Genomic DNA, 27,037 nt, shown 5'->3' with positions numbered 1-27,037 from the left:
CCATGTAAAAAAAAAAATGAAGCAAATGAATTAAAAGCAAAAGAATGGATGAGTGCTGGGGGGTACATCAAATTAGAGAAGCATATGTTCCCATCCAAAAGGTGCAGTGGATAAATATTCACATTATGTTAGATCCTCCATATTTTTGAGAGAAACCATAAATCTGAGTTTTTAAAGATTAACAACTAATTTAAAAGATTTTAAAATGTTGTGTGCAAGCCAGCAGTATTCAGACCAAACAACATAGGTATGACAGCCAGATTTGGTTCTTTGGTTCCCAATATAGGATCTCGTCTATAATCTCTTTAATGATTTTTCCCAGGAGTTATTGTACAAACAGTTCTACAGGTGGCTCTTATTGACATCTCCTAGATGTCTTTGGAGATCAGGCCAATTTAAGGCCTGCTTATGGTGGAATCATGTCTCATGTCTTTTTCCAGCTCCATCTGGCAAACAGCTCCCTCTGGTTCATAGAATCGCTGCCCAGCTGACTGCTGGCAACAGAGCAGAGCTCCCCCAAAGAACAGAACACAGGATAACTGCCCAGCTCACTCTGTCTTGGGGATGGATCTGTCTAAATTGAATAGTTCATGATGCCACAAGCTGGTATATAGCTCTGCAGCCACTTCCGCAGTGGCAACAGAGTGCATCTGTCATGCAGAATCTGCAGACATCAATACTATTGTTATCTTAGGCACTAGGATTTTATTTTCCTCAATACTTTATTTACTTCATTGGACAATATTGAATTTTCTCTGCCTAACTTGGGCTGTGAGATGGAATCATCAGCAGGTGCTTTAAATTGTTCTCTTGATGATTGTGTCTATTTCTGGTATAGTTTTATCCCTGAAGTACTGCTTTGGGTTTTCAGTTCTGCTGGTCAGACCTGTGTTCATCTACTCTGCAGAAGTTTCAGTGAGTCTCTGAGGCATTTCTTGCTATTTTATTCCTTGTTTCTAATGTGTCAGGCCCAGTTGGGCAGTAGCCTGAGGAGGCTGAGCTGCAGCTTGTTTCACAGAAAGTTTCTGAACTACACCAGAAAACGGTTTGATGGAGTCAAAGAAAGAAGAAAAGTTAATTTTGAACACATTCTATAAGAAAAATACTCAGTGCTTTTGTCTTTCAATATTTTTTTTGTTGAATCAGATTCATCATATAATCATTATCATAATGATATCCTTAACATACTTTGTCTCTTTCCCTGTTATTGAGGAAGACAGTTTCTATACATATTTTCAGTCTCATACTGAAGGTTATTAACTCACAAAAATCTAACTGGCTTCCTCATCAAGGTTAGAACCCCTGCCATAGATAGCCTCAGTTTCCTGTATTTTGCCCATCACCAAAATTACTTGCTTACTGTTGTTATTATTATTGTTAGTATCAAATTTTCATTTAAAAAATATATCTACCTTCAAAGTTTCAAAGGTGATGAGGGTATGAATGTCTGTCTTATTCGCTGCTGTATACCTAGAAGGACAGATAAATAAGGCATTTCTCAGCTGAATTGGTTACACTTGTACGTGTGCTTACTTCATCGCTCAGTCATGTCTGACTCTTCCTGGCCCTGAGGACAGTAACCTACCAGGCTCCTCTGTCCATGGAATTTTTCAGGTGAGAATACTGGAATGGGTTGCCAGTTTCTCCTCCTGTTACATATTTGCTGTTTAATTTCATACAGTTCATTAATATTTATCCCCTGTTTGCCAACCACTATTTTATACCTGCACTGAGCAAAATAGCTCACTTTTCTCCCTGTGTGCAGTACTTGGTCATCTCTTCTGTTTCCATCCATTGTGCTTCTTCCTCTCATATCTAAAGTGTAAGGTAGAAAATTAATTAATTTATTCATCAGTAGTTTAATATTGGCAGCTAGAAGCTTGTTTTATATATTGTTAGTGTTTGATCCAGAAATTTTAAGTTTCTAGCAATTCAGCCCAAATTTCTCTCATCTAAGAACATAGACTTGGTAGTTTATACTTACGAGCCTTTCATCTATTCAATTACTCAAACAGAAACAAATATTTATTTAATATTTAATACTAGTTTGCTAAGACTATTCTGAGTGTCACAGACTGAATGGTTGAAATAGCAGGAAATAATCATCTCACAATTCTGGAAGAGGGAAGATGAAAGTCAAGACTGGCTCTTTCTGATAGCTCTGAGGAAAAGATCTGTTCCAAGCTTCTCTCCTTGGCTTGTAGACAGCTGTCTTTTCCCTTTGTCTCCTCACATTTTCTTCCCTCTATATTTGTCTCTGTGTTCAAATTTCTCTTTTTCATAAGGACATCCATGCTATTAGATTAGGACCTTCCCTAATAACATCATATTAAATTGATTACCTCTGTAAAGATCTTCTCTTCCAATAAGATTATATTGTGATGGATGGTGGTTAAGAGTCCAGTGGGTGAATTTTTGGAGGACATAATTCAACCCATAACAAACCTATATGATTAGAACTAATGTTTAGATTCTAGGGAATTCATACTTGATACTCTCATTGGGGAGACCAAACCACCACTTATTAAACAGAAGTATATGATATGAAGAATTACACATCCAAGAGCTGAAATGGTGTGGAACATATGTTTGTACTATAGGAGTTTAGAAATTAAGAACAGCTGTGTGCACTAGAGTACTCAGGAAGCATCTGAGACTAATAAAAATAAAAGCTTAGTAAAACTAAAACTGAATAAAAATAGAGTTTGGTTAGGTACAAAAGATGGAAAAAGGCATAAAGGTAGGAGATATAGGTGAGAGCACAAAAGTATAAATGATTAAAAATGTAGACATATTCATGTAAGAGTGAGTATATCTGGCTCAGGTAGAGGAAGCATGTTGAGGACAAATGAAAAAGGAGGTTAAGTTAGATGAAAAATGAAGGTTAAACTAGATGGAAGTCATTGGATTTGAAATCTTGGGAGCAAAGTTTACATTTGATGAGATATGAAATAGCCATTGAAAGATTTTAAGCAGGAGGCTGACAGTGAGTGTACTAGAATAAGGAAATCTTCAGGGTCTTTTATACCCCCCCATATCCATTTACTTTGTCATGTGACTTTTCAGCCCCCCTCATTAGGGGGTCGAGACTATTTTCTTTTTCCAGTGAGTCTGATGGTCTGTTGACTTACTTTGACCAAACAGATGTGGCCTAATTTACACCACAGCAGTTTTGACACTGGCCTAAAATTAATGGTTGTGTATACCTTCTTTCCAGTCCAATCACCTCATGGCAAATAGATGGGTAAACAGTGGCTGACTTTATTTTTCTGGGCCCAAAAATCACTGCAGATGGTGACTGCAGCCATGAAATTAAAAGACGCTTACTCCTAAGAAGGAAAGTTATGACCAACCTAGACAGCATATTAAACAGCAGAGACATTACTTTACCAACAAAGTTCCATCTAGTTAAGGTTATGGTTTTTCCAGTGGTCATGTATGGATGTGAGAGTTGGACTGTGAAGAAAGCTGAGCACAGAACTGATGCTTTTGAACTGTGGTGTTGGAGAAGACTCTTGACAGTCCCTTGGACTGCAAGGAGATCCAACCAGCCCATCCTAAAGGAGATCAATCCTCAGTGTTCATTGGAAGGACTGATGCTAAAGCTGAAATTCCAATACTTTGGCCACCTGATGCGAAGAGCTGACTCATTTGAAAAGACCCTGATGCTGGGAAAGATTGAGGGCAGGAGGAGAAGGGGACAACAGAGGATGAGATGGTTGGATGGCATCACCAACTCGATGGACATGTGTTTGGGTGAACTCCGGGAGTTGGTGATGGACAGGAAGGCCTGGCGTGCTTTGGTTCATGGGGTCACAAAGAGTCAAACACAACTGAGCAACTGAATTGAATTGAACTGATACTTTCTCTCCCTCTGTCTCTCTCTGTCTCTCTTCCTCTATCTATGTCTCCCTCTCTTTTCATCATCATTTGAAAAAGTCTGTTATAATCTGCAAGAGGATGAGAAACTATGTGAAGGAAATCCACCAACAGGTAGATCATTCTTGACAGGAACTCCCCAGCTGGCTATTCATTTGCCCACAGTCAGCAGACATACAAGTAAGTTCAAGCAAGAACAGCCCAGCCAGATGCAGGCTAGAAAGATCTCCCATTTTTGCTCAGACTCATGAGTGATAATAAAAAGTAATATTTAAACCATTAAGTTTTAAAGTTGTTCATTAGCCAGCATTATTGTAATAGAAAACTTAGACGGTAACATTTGATTAATTAGAGATGGATGAACTGGGTAGCAATAGTAGTATGGATTGGAGTGTGTGTGCGCATAGGTAAGAAGTAGAAGTGAATGATTGCGATAAGGAGTACTAGTTAATAAACTGACTCAAAAAAAAAAAAAAAAAAAGCTCCAACTAGGCACACTAATTGAGATATATTGTAAGACAGTCATGGAAAGCATTTTCAGAAAACTGACAAAACTCGTGAATTTTTTAAAAAAATAGTAAGATAGAATTAAGGAATTTTATTTTTCTTTTTGCCAAATATTAGATAAACTTTTGCTATTTCCTTTAGATATATTTCTAGAGTGTTTTTTTTTTTTTAATGTCTCAAATGAGATCTTTCATTAAGCCAGTTCTTTCATCAGTTTACAAAAATATACCTGGCCATTTTGGGGTTTCAAGAACAGCAAATTAAATCACATTCTACAAAATATGTGGCCATAGTATAGTATACTATTTTATAAAAATAAAGTCTTTGCTTAGGATGGTTGTTTTAAAATATAAACACCAAAGATACCCCACTTCCAGGGAAAAAAGGTAGCTTTTTTTTTTTTTTTTACCATAAGAGCTAAGAGGTTACATAAGAAAATTTTGGTCATTTGGTTAGTAGGATTTCCACATGCTTCAGTTTCAGAGTTTGTCAAGGATAAAGCAAGATTAAACATTTCTGTCCAGCCTGTTGGCTTTCTGCCAGATTTTTAGTGCTTCCTCATACCTATCTTCTAACCTAAGCTAAATCCTTCCTATAAGCTGTTTTAAAGAATGTGCCATCCTAAGATGGAAAGATCAAGTAAAATAAACATAGGAAGCACAGATGCATACATAACAATGAAAACATGGATTCTTTTTTAATAGTCAAATGTAGCAAGAAGTGAAGATACATTTTTAACATTATAGCTAAATGTTCATGAATATACATGTGTCAAGGATAAAAGAAAGACAATCTTAAGTCATTTTAAAGCATCTCTCATAGAGTAAATTAGGCAATTTTACTTTATTTAGGTATATGTTTATAGATGTGTGTGTGTGTGTGTGTACATAAAACTTAGCTTCACCAAATCTCCTTATAAAAATTATGTCTTGTTCATAAAAAGCTCCTCTCAGACAAAACATCCACTAAAACAGAGAACAAATAAGTGCTTGCAGAAGGGTGAAGGTGAGGGGACTAATGAAATAGTGGGGGAGAATGAGAGGTACAAACTCCCAGTTACAAAATAACTGAGTCATAGGGGTGAAAAGTATAGCATGGGGAATAGAGTCAATAATTTGTAACATCTTTGAATGGTACAGATGGTAACTAAACTTATCACTGCAATCCTTTTTAGCTACATAGAAATATTGAATCACGGTGTTATCAGATCAGATCAGATCAGATCAGTCGCTCAGTCGTGTCCGACTCTTTGCAACCCCATGAATCGCAGCACGCCAGGCCTCCCTGTCCATCACCAACTCCTGGAGTTCACTCAGACTCACGTTCATCGAGTCAGTGATGCCATCCAACCATCTCATCCTCTGTCGTCCCCTTCTCCTCCTGCCCCCAATCCCTCCCAGCATCAGTCTTTTCCAATGAGTCAACTCTTCACATGAGGTGGCCAAAGTACTGGAGTTTCAGCTTTAGCATCATTCCTTCCAAAGAAATCCCAGGGCTGATCTTCAGAATGGACTGGTGGATCTCCTTGCAGTCCAAGGGACTCTCAAGAGTCTTCTCCAACACCACAGTTCAAAAGCATCAATTCTTTGGCACTCAGCCTTCTTCACAGTCCAACTCTCACATCCATACATGACCACTGGAAAAACCATAGCCTTGACTAGACGAACCTTGGTTGGCAAAGTAATGTCTCTGCTTTTGAATATGCTATCTAGGTTGGTCATAACTTTCCTTCCAAGAAGTAAGCGTCTTTTAATTTCATGGCTGCAGTCACCATCTGCAGTGATTTTGGAGCCCAGAAAAATAAAGTCTGACACTGTTTCCACTGTTTCCTCATCTATTTCCCATGAAGTGGTGGGACCGGATGCCATGATCTTCGTTTTCTGAATGTTGAGCTTTAAGCCAACTTTTTCACTCTCCACTTTCACTTTCATCAAGAGGCTTTTGAGTTCCATACACCAGGAAATATCATAGTGTTGTAGGTCAATTATACTTAAAAATCAAACAAGCAAATAAAGAAGCTCATAGAAAAAGAGATCATATTTGTGGTTATCAGAAGTGGGGATGAGGAGAGAGAGGGACTGGATGAAGATGGTCAAAAGATACAGACTTCCAGTTATAATGCAATAAATAACATTAACACCACACCATATTATATATGAAAGTCTTATGGGAATAAACCCTAAGAGTTCTTATCACAAGGACAAATATTTTTTCTTTTATTTTGTATCTATATGAGATGATGGATGTTCACTAAACTTATTGTGGTAATCACTTCATGATGTCTGTAAGTCAGATCATCATTCTGTATACCTTAAACTTTAACAGTGCTATATGTCAGTTATATCTCAATAAAACTGGAAAAAAAAATCATTTAATTAGGTGAAAATAGGTGAGCGAAGAGGAACAGATGAAGTAGGAATGATGTCTTCTTTGTCTCCCTTTGATTCTTTAGTTCTCCTGGTTCTCCAAAGATCTACATCTATATCTTAGCTTGCATTTTGTTCAACAGATGTGTTGTTTAACTATAGCAATGTGGAAACATCAGGAGTTCCAATGAGTCAGAAGACAGTGCATAGAACTTGCACATAGATTTATATCACTGTGAAGGATTCTTGCTGAGAAACCTTACATAATTACACCAGTATACAAAACTAACCTATCCCTGGGTCTGCTTTTGCATGCTTCATTTGAATTAAGTTACTAGAATTAGCTTGAAGAACTTCTGTCTTTGATTGTGGTATTTATTTTATGATTCATCATTTCTTTTTTGTTACAGATGAGAAATTTATAGGCAAATGACTAATTGCCACGCTTTTTGCTTGGCATGGTGAAAGGACTGATATATTCATAAAGCTTGTTCTCAATTGTATGTGATGATTAACACAAAGACACACACAGAGTGGAAGCTACATTTATCTCAAATATATGAAAAATGACCTTAAAAGTCTATGCTTTCTGCATTTAAAAATTGCTTTCTCACTTAGAAATATGTTAGGAACAGCATCTCATATCACTAAGTCTTCTAATTCTGATTTTAACAACTTTATCATTCAATCTACAAATGCACTATCCTTTGTTACTTACTCAGTCATGTCTGACTCTTTGTGACTCTGTGGACTGTAGCCCACCAGACTCCTTTGTCCATAGAATTCTCCAGGCAAGAATACTGGAGTGGATTGCCATGCCCTCCTCCAGGGATCTTACCATCCCAGGGATTGAATCCAGGACTCCCAATTGCAGGAGGATTCTTTACCATCTGAGCCACCAGGGAAACCCATTGTACAACTTACATTTTCTAATATGAAATATTACATATTAGGATGTTCACAATGAGTACTCATTTGCAAATGTTATTTCATTTTCATGTTAGGTGCCTATGGATAAGAGAAAGCAAGAGAGAAGGGGAGGGTGTGAATATACTCTTTGTAAGCAGTAAAATAAACAAAAACAAAAAAAGACAATGTTATAGGTGATAGGAAGCCACTGAACAATTTTATATGTTGCATTTGAGAATATGGGTATCCAGAAGTAGGAGATCATACAGGAAGTTATTAAAATTTTGTGGTGAAAAATCATCACTACCCAAACTCAAGCAGTATCAACAAAGATAAAAGGTAAACAAGGTGTGAAAGATTTTCTAGAAAAGAAAATTGAGGAAAATAGAGGACTGATTTGAAAGAACAGCAAGCAATTCATAATGACTTTGAACGTCTTTTGACCAGGTAACTTTGTGGATAGAGGTGTCTTTAACTGAGCTTAAGAGCACAGGAAAAGGAGTAGATTTTGACACACTGAGTTGTCGTCTATGAGAAAATGCACTTTGGATTGGTGAATATTCCATTATTTGCAATCTTGAAAAGTTTTTATGGTCAGGGGATGAGTTCAACTTTACTGAATTGAAGAATGGGTCAGAAAGTAGAAACAGTGTTTCTATCTATCTATAACCTATCTAACAGTATATCTATAAAAAGTTTGACTTTGATGAGCAGACAATAGAGGACATTTAGATATGATTTCTTCATTTGCCCATTTTTATATTTAAATAGATATTGAGTGCCTACATGCCCTAATATGTTTATAGCTAGATTATATTCTTTTCAAATTAATAACATAAAATTATTTCAAGGCCTCCTATCCATTTATTTACTCCTTATGTTCCAATTTTTACTTATAAAGTTTCAATATCAACAGACAAAACTATAATAATTGTTTTATCAGTTAATTTTTCTTTCTATAAATATATATCCTCTGTGGTTGATAATATAGATGAACTTTTATTTATATAGGAGACAGCCATTTACCCATAATGTTGTAAACATGTACTATTTAAGCAATCACAAATTATTTTCATAAGTAATCCTACCATAATATGTGTGATACAAAGCCAGTTGATAAGATTGTGTCAGATGTCTTTTTTTTTCCTTACTGAAACCTGTTGGCGTTTCAGATTTTAGTAGACACAAGGTTTCTTTTTTATTATTTTATGATATATGTTCTCAAAAGCTATGCAACTGTAACTTACTTGTATGTGTATCCAGTGAAAGACTCTGGGATATTTTAAATATTGTAAAATATAGTCATTTATTCTCTCAAATTGTTTTATATGTGTCTCTTCCTCTTAAATCATGGAAGTGTAGCTATGCTATGCCAAGTCACTTCAGTCGTGTCTGACTCTGTGCGACCCCATAGACAGCAGCCCACCAGGCTCCCCGTCCCTGGGATTCTCCAGGCAAGAACACTGGAGTGGGTTGCCATTTCCTTCTCCAATGCATGAAAGTGAAAAGTGAAAGTGAAGTCTTTCAGTCCTGTCCAACTCTTAGCGACCCCATGGATTGCAGCCTACCAGGCTCCTCCGTCCATGGGGTTTTCCAAGCAAGAGTACTGGAGTGGGGTGCCATTGCCTTCTCCGGGAAGTGTAACTACTGTAATCCAAATCTGTATTACCACTCACTTAAATTTTCACAATCATTCAATAAACTTTCACTTAATAATTCTTATTATCTGACTCATCTTACAGATCCATCCAGCATAGAATGCCTACTTGGTAGATACCATAAAAACTGCCCAAAATAGTAATTCTAAATACAACTTTCATTGTGACTGTCTAACTCAAGAATAAGCATTCATTTAAGATTATTTACTGCATATTATCCATACTCTTACATGATTTCAAGCTATTACAACCAAACCTTAAACACAGGCCTTGGCCTCACCCCAGGCCATACTGTGTCATCACTGGGACTTATCCGACTCCTCCTCTTGGTCAAGTGCTACACCAACTTGTGCTCTGCAATTCTTTTTGGGTTTCCTCCTTAAAATGGTCTTCTTTCTCACCTCTACACATACCTATCCAAACCCTACAGATATTTGCAGACCTGCCATCTTCATGAAACACTCACAAACCAGTATTAATGGTTCTTTCAGTTCTCCAAAAATCTGTATAATCTGAAACTTGATAATGATAGCTTATGGTAAATGGTGTCAGATTCATGGTCTCCAAAGAATAAGATTTAGCTTCTGGACCAGGGACAAGGCTTGATCACTCAAGAGCTTTGTGTAGCAGAGTTTTATTAAAGTGAAAAAGGACAGAGAAACCTCTGGCACAGACATCAGAAGGGGGACAGAGAGTGCCCCCCTCACTAGTCTTAGCAAGGGAGCTATATTTTTTAATTGATTATTACAATAAATCAAAAGAATGTCTCAAGGTTGCAAAGGTCTTAATAGATCCACTCCCACAATTTACATGTTAAGATGACAGAATTAGAACTAACAGTAGAAAGATCTTACCAGACCCACTCCCATAATATACATTTTAGTGAGTGAAGTCGCTCAGTCGTGTCCAACTCTTTGCAACCCCATGGACTGTAGCCTACCAGACTCCTTCTCCATCCATAGGATTTTCCAGGCAAGAATACTGGAGTGGATTGCCATTTCCTTCTCCAAGAGATCTTCCCAACCCAGGGATTGAACCCAGGTATACCGCATGGTAGGCAGATGCTTTCCCGTCTGAGCCACAGCTGGTAAAGAATCCGCCTGCCATGTTGGGAGACCTGGGTTTGATCCCTGTACTGGGATGATCCCCTGGAGAAGGGAACAGCTACCCACTCCAGTATTCTGGGCTGGAGAATTCCATGGACTGTATTATCCATGGGGCTGCAAAGAGACAGACAGGACTGAGCAACTTTCAGTCACTTGATGAATACATTTTAAGATAACAGGATTAGTCAAGGTTTTCAAGAAGGAGAAACTGTCCTCAAGCAGGATACATTGTTGTTGTATAATCCTTACCAAGGAATGTAAAAAAAAGTTTGTCCTTTCCTCTTTGAGAATTCCAGACCCCTTTCTCCTCCTCAGGGACCCTGGACTTCTTATCAACCTGCCTAGGAATTGACTCAATAATAAACTGTTCTTTTAGAACTGATGTTTTCCTTTCTTCTATTAATCTGGGATTAAGGATTTAGTGAAGACACTTTCTGACATAATTATTTTGGGTAGTTTTTATTTTTTTGATAGAAAACTGTCCTGTGATAGCACTAAATGATATCCTCAGTCATTGATTAACTGATAAATAACCATCGTTTTCTGTATTGATGTTTTAGGATTCAATTATTTAAAACCATTTGTCTCCATCTTTAGAAAATATTTACTTCAAAATTCTGCCCCCACTGCAGCTGCCCTCCTTCCTCTCCTGCCTCACTTTGAGAGAGAGAACAGGAGGGTGGAGGGAGGTGGTGTGCCCAGGGGTGGGAGAGGTCTCCCACACAGAGGAAAGATATGCTGATAAGCCTTTTATTTCACTAAAACTATAAAATTAAAAAAAAATTATTTACCTAGTAATATCACTTTTCCACTTTTAATTAATTAATAACTTAAGAGTTTTTCTAATGTTGTTATTATCAGTTTATCTTTTTCCATGATTCTCTCAGGACTGATGTAAAGATCTCTGTAACTATGTAGAAATAACTACATAATAATATTATCTAACATGTGAACTTTGCTTCTCTATAGCTAAGAAACTTTGCATAAACTGTAATTGAATGTTTTTAAAATATATTTTGCCTTATAGAGCGATAGCTATGATAACAATTTTACTGAGTTATTTTGTTTTCCTGAAGTAGGTAAGATGCCAATACCCGTGTCATTAATGAATTGGTTACACAGAATTTTCCACTGTGTCGATTAAAGGGCTCTGAAAATCCTTTCTTAGAGGACTTGTTTGTTCTATTTAATTCAGTCTTGTCCTGTCAAGGTTGAGCTCAGAAATGGAGGTCTTTTCAGGTTAAAGTTTCTTTATGCCTTAGGAATATTCATTTCCCTCAGTAAGCCAGAAAAATAGCAGACATTTTATTTATACCTGTTTTACTTCTTTATAAACTTATAGAGGTGATTTAAAAATAAAAATCTGTGTATTTGTGTAGCTTTGTATGAATACTATTATAGGGAGAAATGCCATTATAAGGCTATTATAAGTTCTAGATTTTATATCATGAAATATTTCTGAAATTATTTTGGTTTATATTTTTAGAAGGAAAGAATTAACAGCAAGTTGGTAACTCATTTTTCCCTCTCTTTTGACACTGACCAATCTCCTTATAAATATTGAGTGCTGTACTTACAAGACAGAAAATAAATGAGGAGGGAATTCCCTGGTGGTCCATTGGTTAGGACTCTGTGCTTTCACTGTAGAGAACATGGGTTCAATCCCTGGTTGGGGAACTAAGATCACATAAACCACTCAGTGAGGAAAAAAGAAAAAAAAAGAAAATAAGTAAGGAGATAGCGGGTGTTGCCTATGAACTGATAACTGAACTTGGAATGTTTTAGCAGAATATATTGAAAGATTTAAAATTGTGAGTAATTCTACAATCTCTGGATCTCTGGGCTGAAGCTACATTGAAGAATTATCAATTATATGACCACTACAGAGATATGCTCTGTATATGCTTGTGCTTCCGAGGTAGCTCAGCTGGTAAAGAATCCGCCTGCAATGTGGGAGACCTGGGTTCAATCCCTGGGTTGGGAAGATTTCCTGCAGAAGGGAAAGGCTATCTACTCCAGTATCCTAGCCTGAGCCACAGAATACTCCAGGATACTGAGAATATTGTATCAGAATACTGAGAATACAGCTTAGAATACTGAGCTCCAGGCCAGAGAATTCCATGGACTGTACTGTCCAGTCCATGGGGTCACAAAGACTCGGACACAACTGAGCAACTTTCACTTTGGCAAAGGAAATGGCAACCCACTCCAGTATTCTTGCCTGGAAAATCCCATGGACAGAGGAGCCTGGCAGGCTACAATCCATGGGGTAGCAAAGAGTGAGACTAAAGACAATGACAGAGATATGAGACTAGCAAAATACAAAATATAAAATTTAATGATCTTAAAACCTTTCAAACCTATCCTTCTCAAGAACAAAAACATCCTAGTAAAATGGGCCTTGATAAGCTCTGTCTGATGAATTTGGGATTCTTGGATATCGTATATGCTACTGCTTTCATTTTTTGGTATCCTTTGTGAATCTCTGTAAGGCTTTTATTTTTTTTTAAGATGATTTGAAGCATCTTTTTTATTATTCTTTAATTTATTTGGCTGTGCTGGGTCTTTGTTGCTGCTTGTGGGACTTTAAGTTGTGGCATGCAGGATTTTTTTTTTTTTGGCATGCAAACTCTCAGTTGTGGCATATAGGATCTAGTTCCCTGCTGCTGCTGTTGCTGCTAAGTCGCTTCAGTCGTGTCTGACTCTGTGCGACCCCATTCCCTGAGCAGGGTTCAAACGTGGGTCCCCTGCATTGCAGGCATGGAGTGTTAACCACTGGACCACCAGGGAAGTCCCATGGCTTGTATTTTACGTGAGTCTCTTTCCTGATTTGGACCTCTGTGATACAATCTGTATTTACTTTGCAATAGTCATTATTTATTTGGCTCTTAGTGTATATCAGTGTGCTAGGCCCTTAATTAACTCATTCATGCTGTTATCCAGCTTGCAGAGGACTATTTACTTGAAACCAATAAAACTTAAGCTTCATAATCCTCTTTCACAGGCATCATCTAAGACCTTAACGAGATTCTAAAAATATGCCCATGTGGTCATATGATTAGTTAAGATTTGCCAAAGATTCTTTAACCAGGATCAGCTAAATACTTTGTGATTACATGCCAACTTCTTGATATTCTTTTTTTTGTGTTGGGCGGTGTGGAAGGAAGCTGTAAGGAGGAAATTTGATTAGAGATTCATTTACTTGGCATTTGTGGAATATGCCTATGTGGGATATAATTATGTGGCTTGCAGCTAATATTTATGTATAATTAAAATGCCAGTAATCTCAGTATAGATATGGCTTTCAGGAATAGTCCTGTCACCCACTTGTTATGATAATGAAAAAGCTACGAGGGCAGAATTTATACCATTGTATGCATGTGTATTATGGTGCCCAGAACCTGAATCTATTGATAATGGAGGAGCAACAAGGTAGGAAAACGTACAGAATCAGAGGCTGCGCTCTGGAAAACTCTCACACATTTATGGTGTGAAGTATAGTGTGAAGGAATTATAAAAGAGATTTTCTTGAATTTAAAATAATCTAACATTAAGCAATACTCACCAATAACAGAATTTGACTCTGAAACATCTCTAAGCTATTGACAATAAAAAGCACTTTAAACCTAACTTGTTAGAGAAACATTATTTCTAAAAGAAATTTAAGATTGTCATTTGAAGAGGCACTCAGAGGTTGCAGCCAAATAAATAAATAAACAAGCAAACACATGGATAAAATTGTTACAGAAGTACTTTAGAGATTTAATTAATAAAAATATCAATATTTTCCTGGATGTTCTGATACTTTTGGTGTTGGTCCATTTTTTAAATTAATAATTTGTTGTAATACCTTTACTCATTTTATTTTATTTTATTTATTTATTTTTTTTTTTGAGCAGCCTGTAATGAAGTGGCTAAGCAGACTCTAATCACGGGACTTAGCCGGCTCCTAACCCGGGACTGAGCAGGCACTAATCACGCAGCTGATCCTTTACTCATTTTAAATAGTAACTTTTGTATTTTTTATTTGTAATTTTGTATTAGCTTTTTAAAGAGAATTATACCAAACTTTATGTGTATCAGGCCCAGGACTTACCTATGCCTGCAAAGTCAATATTACTTTCCATAATTTACACATGAACGATTCATAAGTTCTTGGTCAAGACTAGAATGTTGCATAGTATCCATTTTCCCTTACAGAGAGATTCCTTTTCAGATGAAATCAATAAGGAGACAGAAAAAATTCGATAGCATGCAGAAGACCATATGATAGATGAAAGGTATAGAAAAGGATAGGTGAGTTAGCTATTTATGCATTAATTCAGTTAAGTGCCACGTTTGAAGCCATTTTGTTTAAATGGACAAATGATGCAACTTCCCCAATGCAGGTCAGTATGGAAAAATTCCCTCATTACTATGCATTCATTAAATTGTCTGATGTATGGAATTCCTGTTGATAGACAATATTATTTTATGTATGATTTAGAGTCTATGACGTGAATGTTGCTCAGTCATGTTTGAGTCTTTGAGACCACATGGACTATACAGTCCCTGGAATTCACCAGGCCAGAATATTGGAGTGGGTAGCCTTTCCCTTCTCCAGGGGATCTTCCCCACCCAGGGATCGAACCCAGGTCTCTGCATTGCAGGCGAATTATTTACCAGCTGAGCCACAAGGAAAGCCCAAGAATACTGAAGTGGGTAGCCTATCCCCTCTTCAGGGGATCTTCCTGACCCAGGAATTGAACAGGGGTCTCCTGCATTGCAGGCAGATTCTTTACCAACTGAACTATCAGGGAAGCCTATACAGTCTATATTAAAGTCTATATTTCAAGTAAAATATCTGGAAATTCTTGTAATGCTGAAATTATGAATGTTTGAAACGTCATAAAGTTTTTAATTATAAAAATATTTTAAAAATTAAGCATATCCTATCATTTTGTTTATAGAGTTTATTTTAGAAATGTGGAGAATTTTAAACAACTAATCTATGAAGGATAATATTCTTTTTCAGAAGTGTAAAACTATTCTAACCTGGATGGTCAAGAAACAAATTGAAAGCCTTTTCTGCAATAGAGTAATTTAAAACCTATTTAAGAAAGAGAATGACCAATCCAGGTAGACAAGACTTGAGTTTATTTATACCATTCATATCTCCCTTCTTCAAAGGACATTTACAAACTTGATTTAAAAAATAAAAGAACTTCTGAATGACAATGTTCACGTTTTAATTTCAATATTACAAGTATGTTCTTTTGTGATAAATTATCAGTTGAAAATGTTCCAGTGAAATCTAGTATCAATTAACTTAACACTTCATATAAGAAATAATAAAACATTTATTTTCAAGTCTTACATATATTACTTAAAATAGATACAAAGTTCAATTTGTTATTTTTAGATTTTACTGCTATTTCAAGCTACCTGAAAGAAAATGCCTTAGTGGAAAAAATATTTTTATTTTTTTTAATAAGTATGACTTTTAGTACAAGCACTATTAGTAACAGTTCACCCTTATGTTATTAGCAATTAGGTAGGTCAAATAATGTATGATATTATCTTGAAAGAAAAGAAATAATATTTGTTGGACAGGTGCAAGTAAAATAATATTTGAAGATTATATGCAACTTAGCATCAAATTCTAGAAGTCGATTGATTAAAATATAACATTTAACAAGTTCATAAATAACTGCTTAGTTTCCATCTTTTAATATTAACCTGAATAGCTGAAGCACACTGAAAACAATGAGATGAGATAACGTAGTTAAAGAAATTGTACATGTGATTGATTGATTGCTTGATGTAGGCATCAATCTGTTAAAATAGCTTCTCATACACGTTTTCCTGTCCAAAAATATAAACTTGCTTGTTTTCCATATATACAAGTATCCTGTGAGATCCTGGATTCTGAAAAGAAAACGGCTGAGGTATAGCACTGAATAAAGCATCAAAATGCATGATGTTTTTGGCTGAAATTCAGCAAAGTTACGGTCAGAAGAGAAGAGTTGCTCGGTATGTGCTTCCAAAAGTCTTCCAGGTTTTGCCCTCTGAGAAATTTGTTGGCGACATCAAATAACTGAACTCTTCAACATCAATATATACAAAGGCATTTTATTATTCATCAAAGGAAGGGAATTAGAGCCACCAGAAATTACAGTTTTATTTTTTCATAATACATATATTTATTGCCATCATATTTCTGCAATTGTCATAAAATTAGAGTCAGATGGAATTCAGAGACACGTGCAAGTTTTGGAAATGGACACATAGATAACAGTATAGAACTGTACATAAAATTACAATTTATTAAACACATTGTTTTAGCACATCCTTGATGGATGGGAATGAGCACCATATCTTTTATGAATATATATTTTTCTCTCTTTTTTTTTTTTTCTACAGCACCAAAGAAATCCAAATAGGAAAAGGAGAGATGAAAATTGGGATTCAAGAATAAGGCCTGTTTCCATCTCAGCCACACTATCTTATATTTTTATGATTTTCAAAGTTTTGTCATGTGGTTCTGTGCCCACAAGGGCATCAGTATTTCCTAATTGGTACATACATATGTAGCAAGTTATTTTCTATACCATTCTTATTCAAAACTTGCATGTGGCGTAAAATGGGTTGGTGGTACCAAGGTATATTTTCTGTTGATTTCATATGTTCTTTGTCCTAATCTTAGCCAAGAAAACAAACAGGACCAACTTCAAATCCAAACTTCTGATTCTGATCACCAAAGTCATTGATCATTACATCAACGATAGGTACTTGATCAATTTTCGGTGTATTGATTTCAATCACAGTCTTTTCATAGCCTTTTCTGGACTGTAAAGTTAAGAAGAAATAAAAAGTTATACAATCATTGCATACTTCTAACATACATTATTTTTTTCTTAAGCCTCTGAGTAGAGGTAAGAAGGTAAGAAAGAAGAGAATGGAAAACAAATTTGCCATTATCTTTGTAGTAATTCACTCTTCTTGTTATCACTGATGTCATATGTAGTTTTAAATTCTGAATGTTGACCGTATTTAGTATTTAGCTGCACATATTCAAAATGTTACTCTAATATATTGCACAGCTGCAGAGAATCTTACTGAATTGATATATACATTTTAATATGAGAAAACTGATATTGGTACTGGGTCATATCTTTGCATAAATAATATATCCTTACCATTGTTACAATAATTAAGATATATATATAAATATATATATGTATACACACACATATAAGCAAATTTTCTAAGAAAAATTTGAATACAGTGTAGGAATTATAATACAAGAAGCCCAAGTCAAAGTATTTCTGTTGCTATGTATAAATTTTATGAATAGTTATCAGTACATTATATTGGGAAATCTAAATCACTTGCTCCTTTCAATATACAGTATGTTCTCTTCTTTGGTCTATGTGTAAGCTACTTACTTTGTTTATTTGTAATTGTGGCTTTTCAGTAATCAGCTAGGAAAACAAATTTTTAAGGATGCTCTCTTGGTCATTTGCTGTTATGAAATTACCATATGTGTGAGAAAGACAGTTGCAGAGGATTAAAATAACAAAATGACTGTATCTGTTTAAGCTCTTGTAACATAATACCAATCCGCAAACCTCTATAAGCAAAATACAAGATAAGAATTATCTATGGTATGAATGGTATAATGATGATTCCTTTAACTGTCATTTTAGAATCATGAATTAAGGAGGCAAATGAAATAAGGCTCTTGATCTTTTTCATTCCACGAATAACTAGCTGTAATAGTATTTAAATATCAGGAATAATTCCATAAAAATAACATATGACCCAAGATTACCTTCTGCTATGGCTTTAAAAGTGTGTCTATATGTATGTTTCAGTTTCTGTATCTGTGTGTGTGTGTGTTTGTGTGTGAGTACTAGTGGTTTCTAATATACTGTACTTTAATATTGGAGAAGGCAATGGCTTCAGTACTGGCTTCACTCCAGTACTCTTCCCTGGAAAATCCCATGGACGGAGGAGACTGGTAGACTGCAGTCCATGGGGTTGCTAGGAGTCGGACACGACTGTGTAACTTTCAAGTAGACAACCTGAGCGACTTCACTTTCACTTTTCACTTTCATGCATTGGAGAAGGCAATGGCACCCCACTCCAATACTCTTGCCTGGAAAATCCCATGGATGGAGGAGCCTGGTAGGCTGCAGTCCATGGGGTCACTAAGAGTCAGACATGACTGAGTGACTTCACTTTGACTTTTCACTTTCATGCACTGGAGAAGGAAATGGCAACCCACTCCAGCGTTCTTGCCTAGAGAATCCCAGGGATGGGGGAGCCTGGTGGGCTGCCGTCTCTGGGGTCACACAGAGTCGGACACGACTGAAGCAACTCAGCAGCAGTAGCAGCAGCAGCACTTTAATATGTCAGTGTTAAGCATCAAGGCTTAATGACAATTGACATCCCCTTCATGAGAGAAATCTGACTTAGGGCTAAAGTGGAATGGCTATACATTGCCTCTCATCTCTGTGAAAGAAGGCCACAGGGACTATACTCACCGCACAGCCATCAAATAGGGCTTTGATGTAAGGGTTGTTGTCATAGGACATCTCCTCATCATTTGATCCCAAGAACCGAAGTGCTTTGTCATAGCTTCCTGATGACATATCATACCAGGCCACTGACTGATGACAGTAATAGGTGAAATTTTGCCGAGCAGAGGCAGTCAGCAGTTTCAGAAATGTCATTTGCACCATATTAATGGAATTGCCTTCGATATCTAAATATGAAAGCTGGAAATAAGAGAATAAAGAGACACATAAAGACTCTTTTCTATTATAAAGAATAAAATCACTGTCAACAGTGAATTGAGATTCCAGAAGCATGTGGATGTATCAACAGACCTATTTCTTACTTAATGAAAGAAGGTATGCACTGAGAGTCAGAAGTCCTATATCACCCAGATATAGGAATTTATGAAATGAAGATGGGTTTTCACCTTAGCTACTATCAACAATACTTATCTTGGAAAAAAAAAATCATTTTACCTCTACACTTCATTTTCCTAGTCAGTCAGTAAATACCACAAAAAAATGTAATTGTTTTATTTGTTTCCAAGAATTATTTCATTATACTCCTGTACCTTTTTGATATAGTCCAGGGAATTCTCCAGGCCAGAAAACTGGAGTGGGTAGCCTGTCCGTTCTCCAGTGGATCTTCCTGACCCAGGAATCGAACCAGGGTCTCCTGCATTGCAGGTGGATTTTTTTTACCAACTGAGCTATCAAGGAAGCCCTTTTGAATAATAGAGTGGTAAAACAGTGAAAATGAAAATCAAGGAATCTCAGTGAAATGCAAAGACAGACTATTTTTATGTTTGTTTTCCCCTATTTTCCTAGTATATCTGTTTGATTCAAAATTTTCGACACATTCCTGCATTTTTCATTTTGGGGCCACAGTCTTCCAAGAGGTTTTTGGTCTTCTAATTTTCACCACAGACCTCCTGTTTGTCTGTTCTTAGTTGATGTAATTATATTCATCTTTGTATCATCAGCACCAAGCATATTGCCTGAGACATGCAAGTAAATATTTGTTATCAGGAAATACTTAATTTGCGTTTTGAGAAGGAACACAGTCCTAATTTCAAATTATTAAAAACTGTCTCTCTTGTCAAGCTTGTAATTTGTTTTACTGGGTATAAATAAACTATCTCGGATTAGCTGAGACATATAAACTTATATTTTAAAAATTAAGTAAGAAATTTGCCCAGGTTATAGATTAATTCAATATAAAGGCAGTTATCTGTGACTTTCCTTCTTATTGGGCTTCCCTGATAGCTCAGTTGGTAAAGAATCTGCCTGCAATGCAGGAGATCCTGGTTTGATTCCTGGGTCAGGAAGATCTGCTGGAGAAGGGAAATGCTACCCACTCCAGTATTCTGGACTGGAGAATTCCATGGACAACTGTCCACAAGCAACTTTTGCTTCACTTTTCCTCCTTATTATTGATTTACTTAATTCTTTCTGATTAACAGTTCAGATGATGAGAATACCTGAGAGGTTAGAGAAAAAAAACTGGGAAATCCACTCTAAGGAAAACAAAACAGCAAAAAATAAAACTACACCCAGAGAGCTCTATTTGTGTATGTATTTTTATCTCACACAAAGATAAAACTGTAACATGGATATTTAATATGTAACTTGAAAACTGAACTAGAGATTTATAATGTGGAGAATATTAGTAATATGTGTAGATTTTTAGAGGATAACGATTGTATAAATAGTCATAAATGGAAAATCATAATTTTTTTAAAGAACATTGAAAATTTGAATAATTATCTGAATAAATGAGAAACTTTCATTAGAATACATTATAATTAACATTTCAAAAACAAATATATCTTAAACAGCTTTTAAATGCAAATTTAGTTTTGGCATGCAATGTTAAAATATCTCTAGAAAATGACTAACCACGAACTGGTAATTCTATGGAAATATCTAAGTAAACATGTGCTGTAATCCATATAAAAGGTCAGTCAGTCAGCTCACTTTATTTCCAGATGTAACTATTGGAAAAAACATTTCACATTCCAAAAATTCTTATTGCAATTGAAAACAAAGAATAAATTAGATTTCAAGTATAAAGGAAATGAAATAGTCAGAGATCCTTCCTAAATAGATATTATATTCTCTATAACTCATATTTCTAATATAGTCCATTTTTATGCTATCTCAAGTACTTAGTGAAATGTATACTTTATTTGATTTTATTATTTTAATAAATTTAATATATTTCCATTTATTTTGGTAAAAATTTTAGACTTCTCTCTAAAAATCCCAAAATTGGTCTAAGAGATTTAGATAAAGCAAACTAGAGAGTACATGGAATCCTGCTTTGTATGATTTAGACTTTCACAGTAAGGGGCTAGAGATTATATAATTTGAACTTGAGTTATGATGTTTAAGATACACCATGCATGCTAAGGTAATAACATACCAGTTTTCCTCTCTTAAATTCACTAAACCAGCTTCCTGGTTTCTCCTTTGGCCATGATGAAATTCTTACCTGTTGCAAAGAAAAGAAAAGTTAGAAAGCAGGTTAAATTATAAACAATATTGTTTATATATTTATCATTTATTTTCAGTAATACTGTGATGCTGAAGAGTTTTTAAAATGGTTTACCTGGATAATACAAAACAGGATAAAGAGCAAAATTTCAGATAGATCTGTGAATTCCCATTTAGTGAATTTTGAGCCAATTTTTTTCCCTGTTTTCTTTAATTGCTACAAAATAAGGGAGGTGGAAAATAACCTGGTAAAGGCATACCAAGTGTTGGCTATAGGAGATGTGGGCAGAACTCTTAGGCAACTTCTTGCAAAAGAAACCCTCACAATGCCAGTTGGAATCTGCCATCAAGGCAGATAGAAACCTTTAGTAGTTCATAACCAAGGGAGGCATCCTGAAGCATCCAGTTAGTAACTGAGGACTGGATGCTATGGAGAAGTCAAGATTAAGCTTGGCAGGAAGCAAGCCTAGTCATTCCCTGCTGGGGAAAATGATTAGAAACTTTTATAAATGTTATTATTTAGCTTTGCAAAGATCAGCAAGATATAGAGGTATTTAAGGCATCACTCGGAGAAGGCAATGGCATCCCACTCCAGTACTCTTGCCTTGAAAATCCCATGGATGGAGGAGCCTGGTGGCAGTCCATGGGGTCTCTAAGAGTCAGACAGGACTGAGCGACTTCACTTTCACTTTTCACTTTCATGCATTGGAGAAGGAAATGGCAACCCACTCCAGTGTTCTTGCCTGGAGAATCCCAGGGACTGGGGAGCCTGGTGGGCTGCCGTCTATGGGGTCACACAGAGTCGGACACAACTGAAGCAACTTAGCAGCAGCACCAGCAGCAGCAAGGCCTCACTAGAGGGAATTTGAGTAATCCTGTAAGGGGAGGCATTTCCATTTTCCCACATTTCTCTGTGGACTAGAGGAGTTTATTATGCTTCCCCACATGCAAAATGTGGTTGGGAAACAGAAGTTGCTTTGTTTCCTGCTCCTACTATCCATCATTCACTTACAAACTAAATGTCTCTCCTAAAGAGAGTAGTCACAAGGCTACTTATTTTCTTATAAACCTGTGGTTACCAAAGGGGGAAACGTGGAGTGGGGTGGGATAAATCAGGAGCTTGGGGTGAACACACACACACTACTATACATAAAACAGGTAATCAACAAGGACCTACTGTATAGCACAGGGAAATCTACCCAATATTCTGTGATAACCTATATGAGAAAAGAATCTAAAAAAGAATGAATATATGTGTATATGTATGTGTATATATATATAATATATATAACTGAATCACTTTGCTGTACACCTGGAACAAACACAATCTTGTAGATCAATTATACTCCTATAAAATTAAAATATTTTTTAAAAGTTGCTTGTTTTATCTCAAGGAGATTCTGTGCCTCTGCATGCCAACTCCACTTACTAACAAGAATATGATTTATTAAAAGTATACAGATAAAATCAAAATGTCCCATCTATAAAATGTTTGGAGAAGGTAATTATGTTAGTGAAAAATCTTATATTAATAATTTGCCTATAGCTTCCCTGGTGGCTCAGACGGTAAAGCGTCTGCCTACAACGCAGGAGACCCGGGTTCAATCCCTGGGTCAGGAAGATCCTCTGGAGAAGGAGATGGCAACCCACTCCAGTACTCTTGCCTGGAAAATCCCATGGACGGAGGAGCCTGGTAGGCTACAGTCTGCTGCTGCTGCTAAATCACTTCAGTTGTGTCCGACTCTGTGCGACCACATAGACGGCAGCCCACCAGGCTCCCCCGTCCCTGGGATTCTCCAGGCAAGAACACTGGAGTGGGTTGCTACTTCCTTCTCCAATGCATGAAAGTGAAAAGTGAAAGTGAAGTCGCTCAGTCGTGTCCGACTCTTCACGACCCCATGGACTGCAGCCTACCAGGCTCCTCCACCCACTGGATTTTCTAGGCAAGAGTACTGGAGTGGGGTGCCATTGCAGTCTATGGGGTCGCAAAGAGTCAGACATGACTGAGCGACTTCACTTTCACTTTCACTTTAAAGACAGAACTCACATATATTGATACTGCTTGGTGAAAATCAAGGAATATGTTTGAAGAGACTATCTGAAAGTACAGAGAATACTCTTATGTTAAAGATTCGTTCTTGTGTATTTTGTGTATTTTGAGTGTAAAATACAGCTGTGAGTTCTATCACATGGTAATTGGAAAGAATACCACTATGCATATACTAAAATCTGATAATCAGCTGTGCTGTGTCATGGAAAGTCATAGAATTTTAGAGAGCAAGCAGGTGCATAAAGAGTACATCTGGCTAAAAAATAAAAAGTATCTGTTAACTACGTGTCTCACTTTGGTGCCTTATTCATGTTTATGCAAATGAAATGCTCTAATTACCCCTGTAAGAAAAGCAGATAAATGAAAATATGACAATATAATTTTCCTGTTTACTTCAATATTGCAAAAACATGGCATAAACTGTCAACAGTCACCATCAAAACAGATTGGTTACTTACTCCCTCCGATTTTTTGTCTGGATAAATGCAAGTCTCACCACCAGATGTGAAATTACAGTAAACTTTGAAGGAATCTCCTGAGCAACCTTGGTTGGGATCAATCCAATATTCACCTGAAAGCAGAAAAAAAATAAGTCATATGCAAATACATTTTGGGCTTTGCTGGTGGCTGATAAACAATCTACCCACAATGCAGGAGACCTGGGGTCGATCCCTGAGTTGGGAAGATCCCCTGGAGGAGGGCATGGCAACCCACTCCAGTATTCTTGCCTGGAGAATCCCCATGGACAGCGGAGGCTGGTGGGCTATAGTCCATGGAGTTGCAAAGAATCAGACACAACTGAGAAACTAAGCACAGCACAAGCACAAATACATTTATATAAAAAATTGAATATATTATAGGGCCAATTTTATTGGAGAAATAAGGAAAAATGAATAATCATTTATTTTTCTACATGGATCACTTTTATGCTTTTGGTCACATTGGGGTATATGTTTGAAGAAAGAATGACCTATTGTTTTGTCTGCCTGGAGCTTTGCGAATGTCCCCATCTTCCTGGAACATCCTTTTTTTTATTCTTAGCATGCCTATTACTTTTGGGTTTCAGCTTAAATGACTCCTCCTCAAATATCAATACCCTATTGATTTACATATAATAAATTGCAAGTACACTGGGTGGAGATATACTTGACCCTAAATCCTATATGTTTTATTTACTACTTAAGTGAAATCCCATGGACTGAGAAGCCTGGCAGGCTACAGGCCATGGGGTTGCAAAAGAGTTGGACATGACTTAGCAACTAAAACAGCAATAACCTGACTATAATGATCATTATATTTTTCCTTGATTTATTTATCTGTATTGATGGAGGTGAGAGTATCTACTTAGCTTCAAGGATCATTCTTTTGCATTACTGTATAACAAAAACTTCATTAAGTAAATGTACTCCCTCTTTAAATGGGCTCCAAATAAGTCTATTTTATATATTTAAATACAGTTTGCTATTAATTATATTATTTAAATGGTACAGAACTAATTTTATCATGTAAATGACCATGACCATTAATTTGGTGTTAGGTGAGTAATGATGTTAAGTAGTGGGACTAACAAAAAGTTATTCTTTAAGTAATTGACAATGGGGTTATTTGAGAATAATTGGGGAGATAGACTTGGTAGATATGTGATGACTACTTCTCTCCTAACATTCTTCATGCTACCATTTCATTTCAAATCCTGATTTGAATTATGTCAATTCACTGATTATGAACTTTAAACAACGTAAAAGCTCAAACTGCTTGGCTTAGTATTGGAACTCCTGAAAATTTAATATCAGTTTGCTTTTTAAAATAAATTCTTTAACAAAAAAATTATACTTTTTCTGATTACACCATTAATAATTTCACATCTGGAACCAATTAAAATTCTTGGAAGAAAATTACACAAGAAAATAAAAATCATCTTAAAGATTTTACCAACTGGAATAACCACTCTTAATCTTTGATATTTCTTAGGGTTTTTAAGAATATATAATTTTGAATTATCTGGTAAGCATTATTTTTATCTCTTCTTAGTTAACATTGTTACTAGATAGTCTTTCAAATGACATATATTTAAATTACTAAGATGCTTTTTTTGGCTTTTTACCATTTCAGCTTGCAAGAGATTTCATAGGAACTCTCTGATTTTAGATAGCAGGGGAAATCTGTATCTGTCATACTATGCCATTATAAAACTCAAGGTTTACCTGTTGCCATCATTAGACAATAATAGCCCAAAGGAATTGTTCTTTCTGTTTATCTGTGAGTTTCTGCATGAATAACAGTGTCTGACACCAATAAGTAAATAAATAAATATTTAATTGTAATTAATTAACACAAATAATTAATAAAGTTAGCTAATATATAGAAACCACCAGAAACTGTAGTCCACAGTGAGCTTTCTATCCCCCAAATTTACAAAATTGTCTTGAGCATCAAGTTCTAGTTAATCATGTGTTGTTTTATGTTGTCAGTAAATGCTTATTTTTTACATTTGATATTCAGTCACATATGTATGATTACCTTAGCTAGATCAGAAATGTGGGTCATTCTTTTTATAAATCACTAAATTAATATGAAACTAAACAATATATATTTCAAATAAAAATAAATGTAAAGATTTTTGATAGCAGTTTGTAAAGAATCCTTAATAATTATCTGTGTCTCTTTTTAACAGATTGTGCTTAAGATAGGAGACTTTTAAGACATTTTTGTAGTAGGGAATGTCTGTTCTTGAATAGCATGAAACTTTTCTGTCTATGCTGAGTTATTTAGATCTCAGTTACAACATTCATTATATGATCAATAGTGAAAAATAATGTTGTCACACAGAGTAAATAGAGTGACAAAGTATTTCCATTTAAAGTGGGAGATTTAAAATCAGATACAGATCTGCCCATTTTTGGTTTAGTTTAGGATAATATGAGTTATTCATTTAAAATACCTGGGACTGTTAGCTTCTCAGAACAGGTATATAAGAGTTTTGTCAACTAATTTTGTTGTTTAGTTGCTCAGTCATCATCTAACTCTCTTGTAACCTCATGGACTATAGCCTGTAGCCAGGCTCCTCTGTTCCTGGTGCAGAGGAGCTCCAAGGCAAGAATACTGGAGTGGGTAGGTATAGGAAATTATCTTGATATTATTACAAACAAATAATTCACAGTTGTTATTCATGGATCAATGAAATACATTTTTGCCTCAAACTATCCTATTTCTTAAATACTCTTTTCACCAAATCATTGCTAAACTGATAGGTCACATGATTCAGTTATGCTACTTAATCCTGAGTGTTATATAAGTTAGGACATAGTATATAAATATGTAGTAATATGCACACATCATACCCATTCTACGATAGTAATTACATACCAAAATACATTTGTGTTATCTTGATGTTGTTATTTTTTAGTCGCTAGGTCATGTCTGACTCTTCTCCAACCCCAGAAGACTGTTGCCCGCTAGGCTCCTCTCTCTGTAAGACTTCCCAGGCAAGAATACTGGAATAGGTTGTCATTTCCTTCTTCAGGGG

The 27,037-nt window shown here is 35.9% G+C and overlaps 1 protein-coding gene across 4 annotated transcripts in view; it reads right to left on the bottom strand.

Moving 5' to 3' along the window:
• Window positions 1-15,538: 15,538 nt before the first annotated feature.
• COL11A1 (collagen type XI alpha 1 chain) overlaps window positions 15,539-27,037 on the bottom strand; it is a 226,127-nt gene continuing 214,628 nt past the window's right edge. For 3 of the 4 annotated variants that reach the window (XM_024985040.2, XM_059881885.1, XM_059881882.1), the window contains 4 exons: window positions 23,970-24,082; window positions 21,391-21,459; window positions 18,954-19,187; window positions 15,539-17,253 (listed from right to left, as the gene is read on the bottom strand). In XM_024985040.2, coding sequence (XP_024840808.1) covers window positions 17,107-17,253; window positions 18,954-19,187; window positions 21,391-21,459; window positions 23,970-24,082 — 563 coding nt within the window. In that variant the 3' untranslated portion in view covers window positions 15,539-17,106. 4 annotated transcript variants of the gene reach the window in all.

Source organism: Bos taurus, chromosome 3 (genome assembly GCF_002263795.3).
Source record: "Bos taurus isolate L1 Dominette 01449 registration number 42190680 breed Hereford chromosome 3, ARS-UCD2.0, whole genome shotgun sequence".
In the NCBI taxonomy this organism is placed as follows: Eukaryota; Metazoa; Chordata; class Mammalia; order Artiodactyla; family Bovidae; genus Bos; species Bos taurus.
This window is presented reverse-complemented; position numbering and strand designations above follow the sequence as displayed.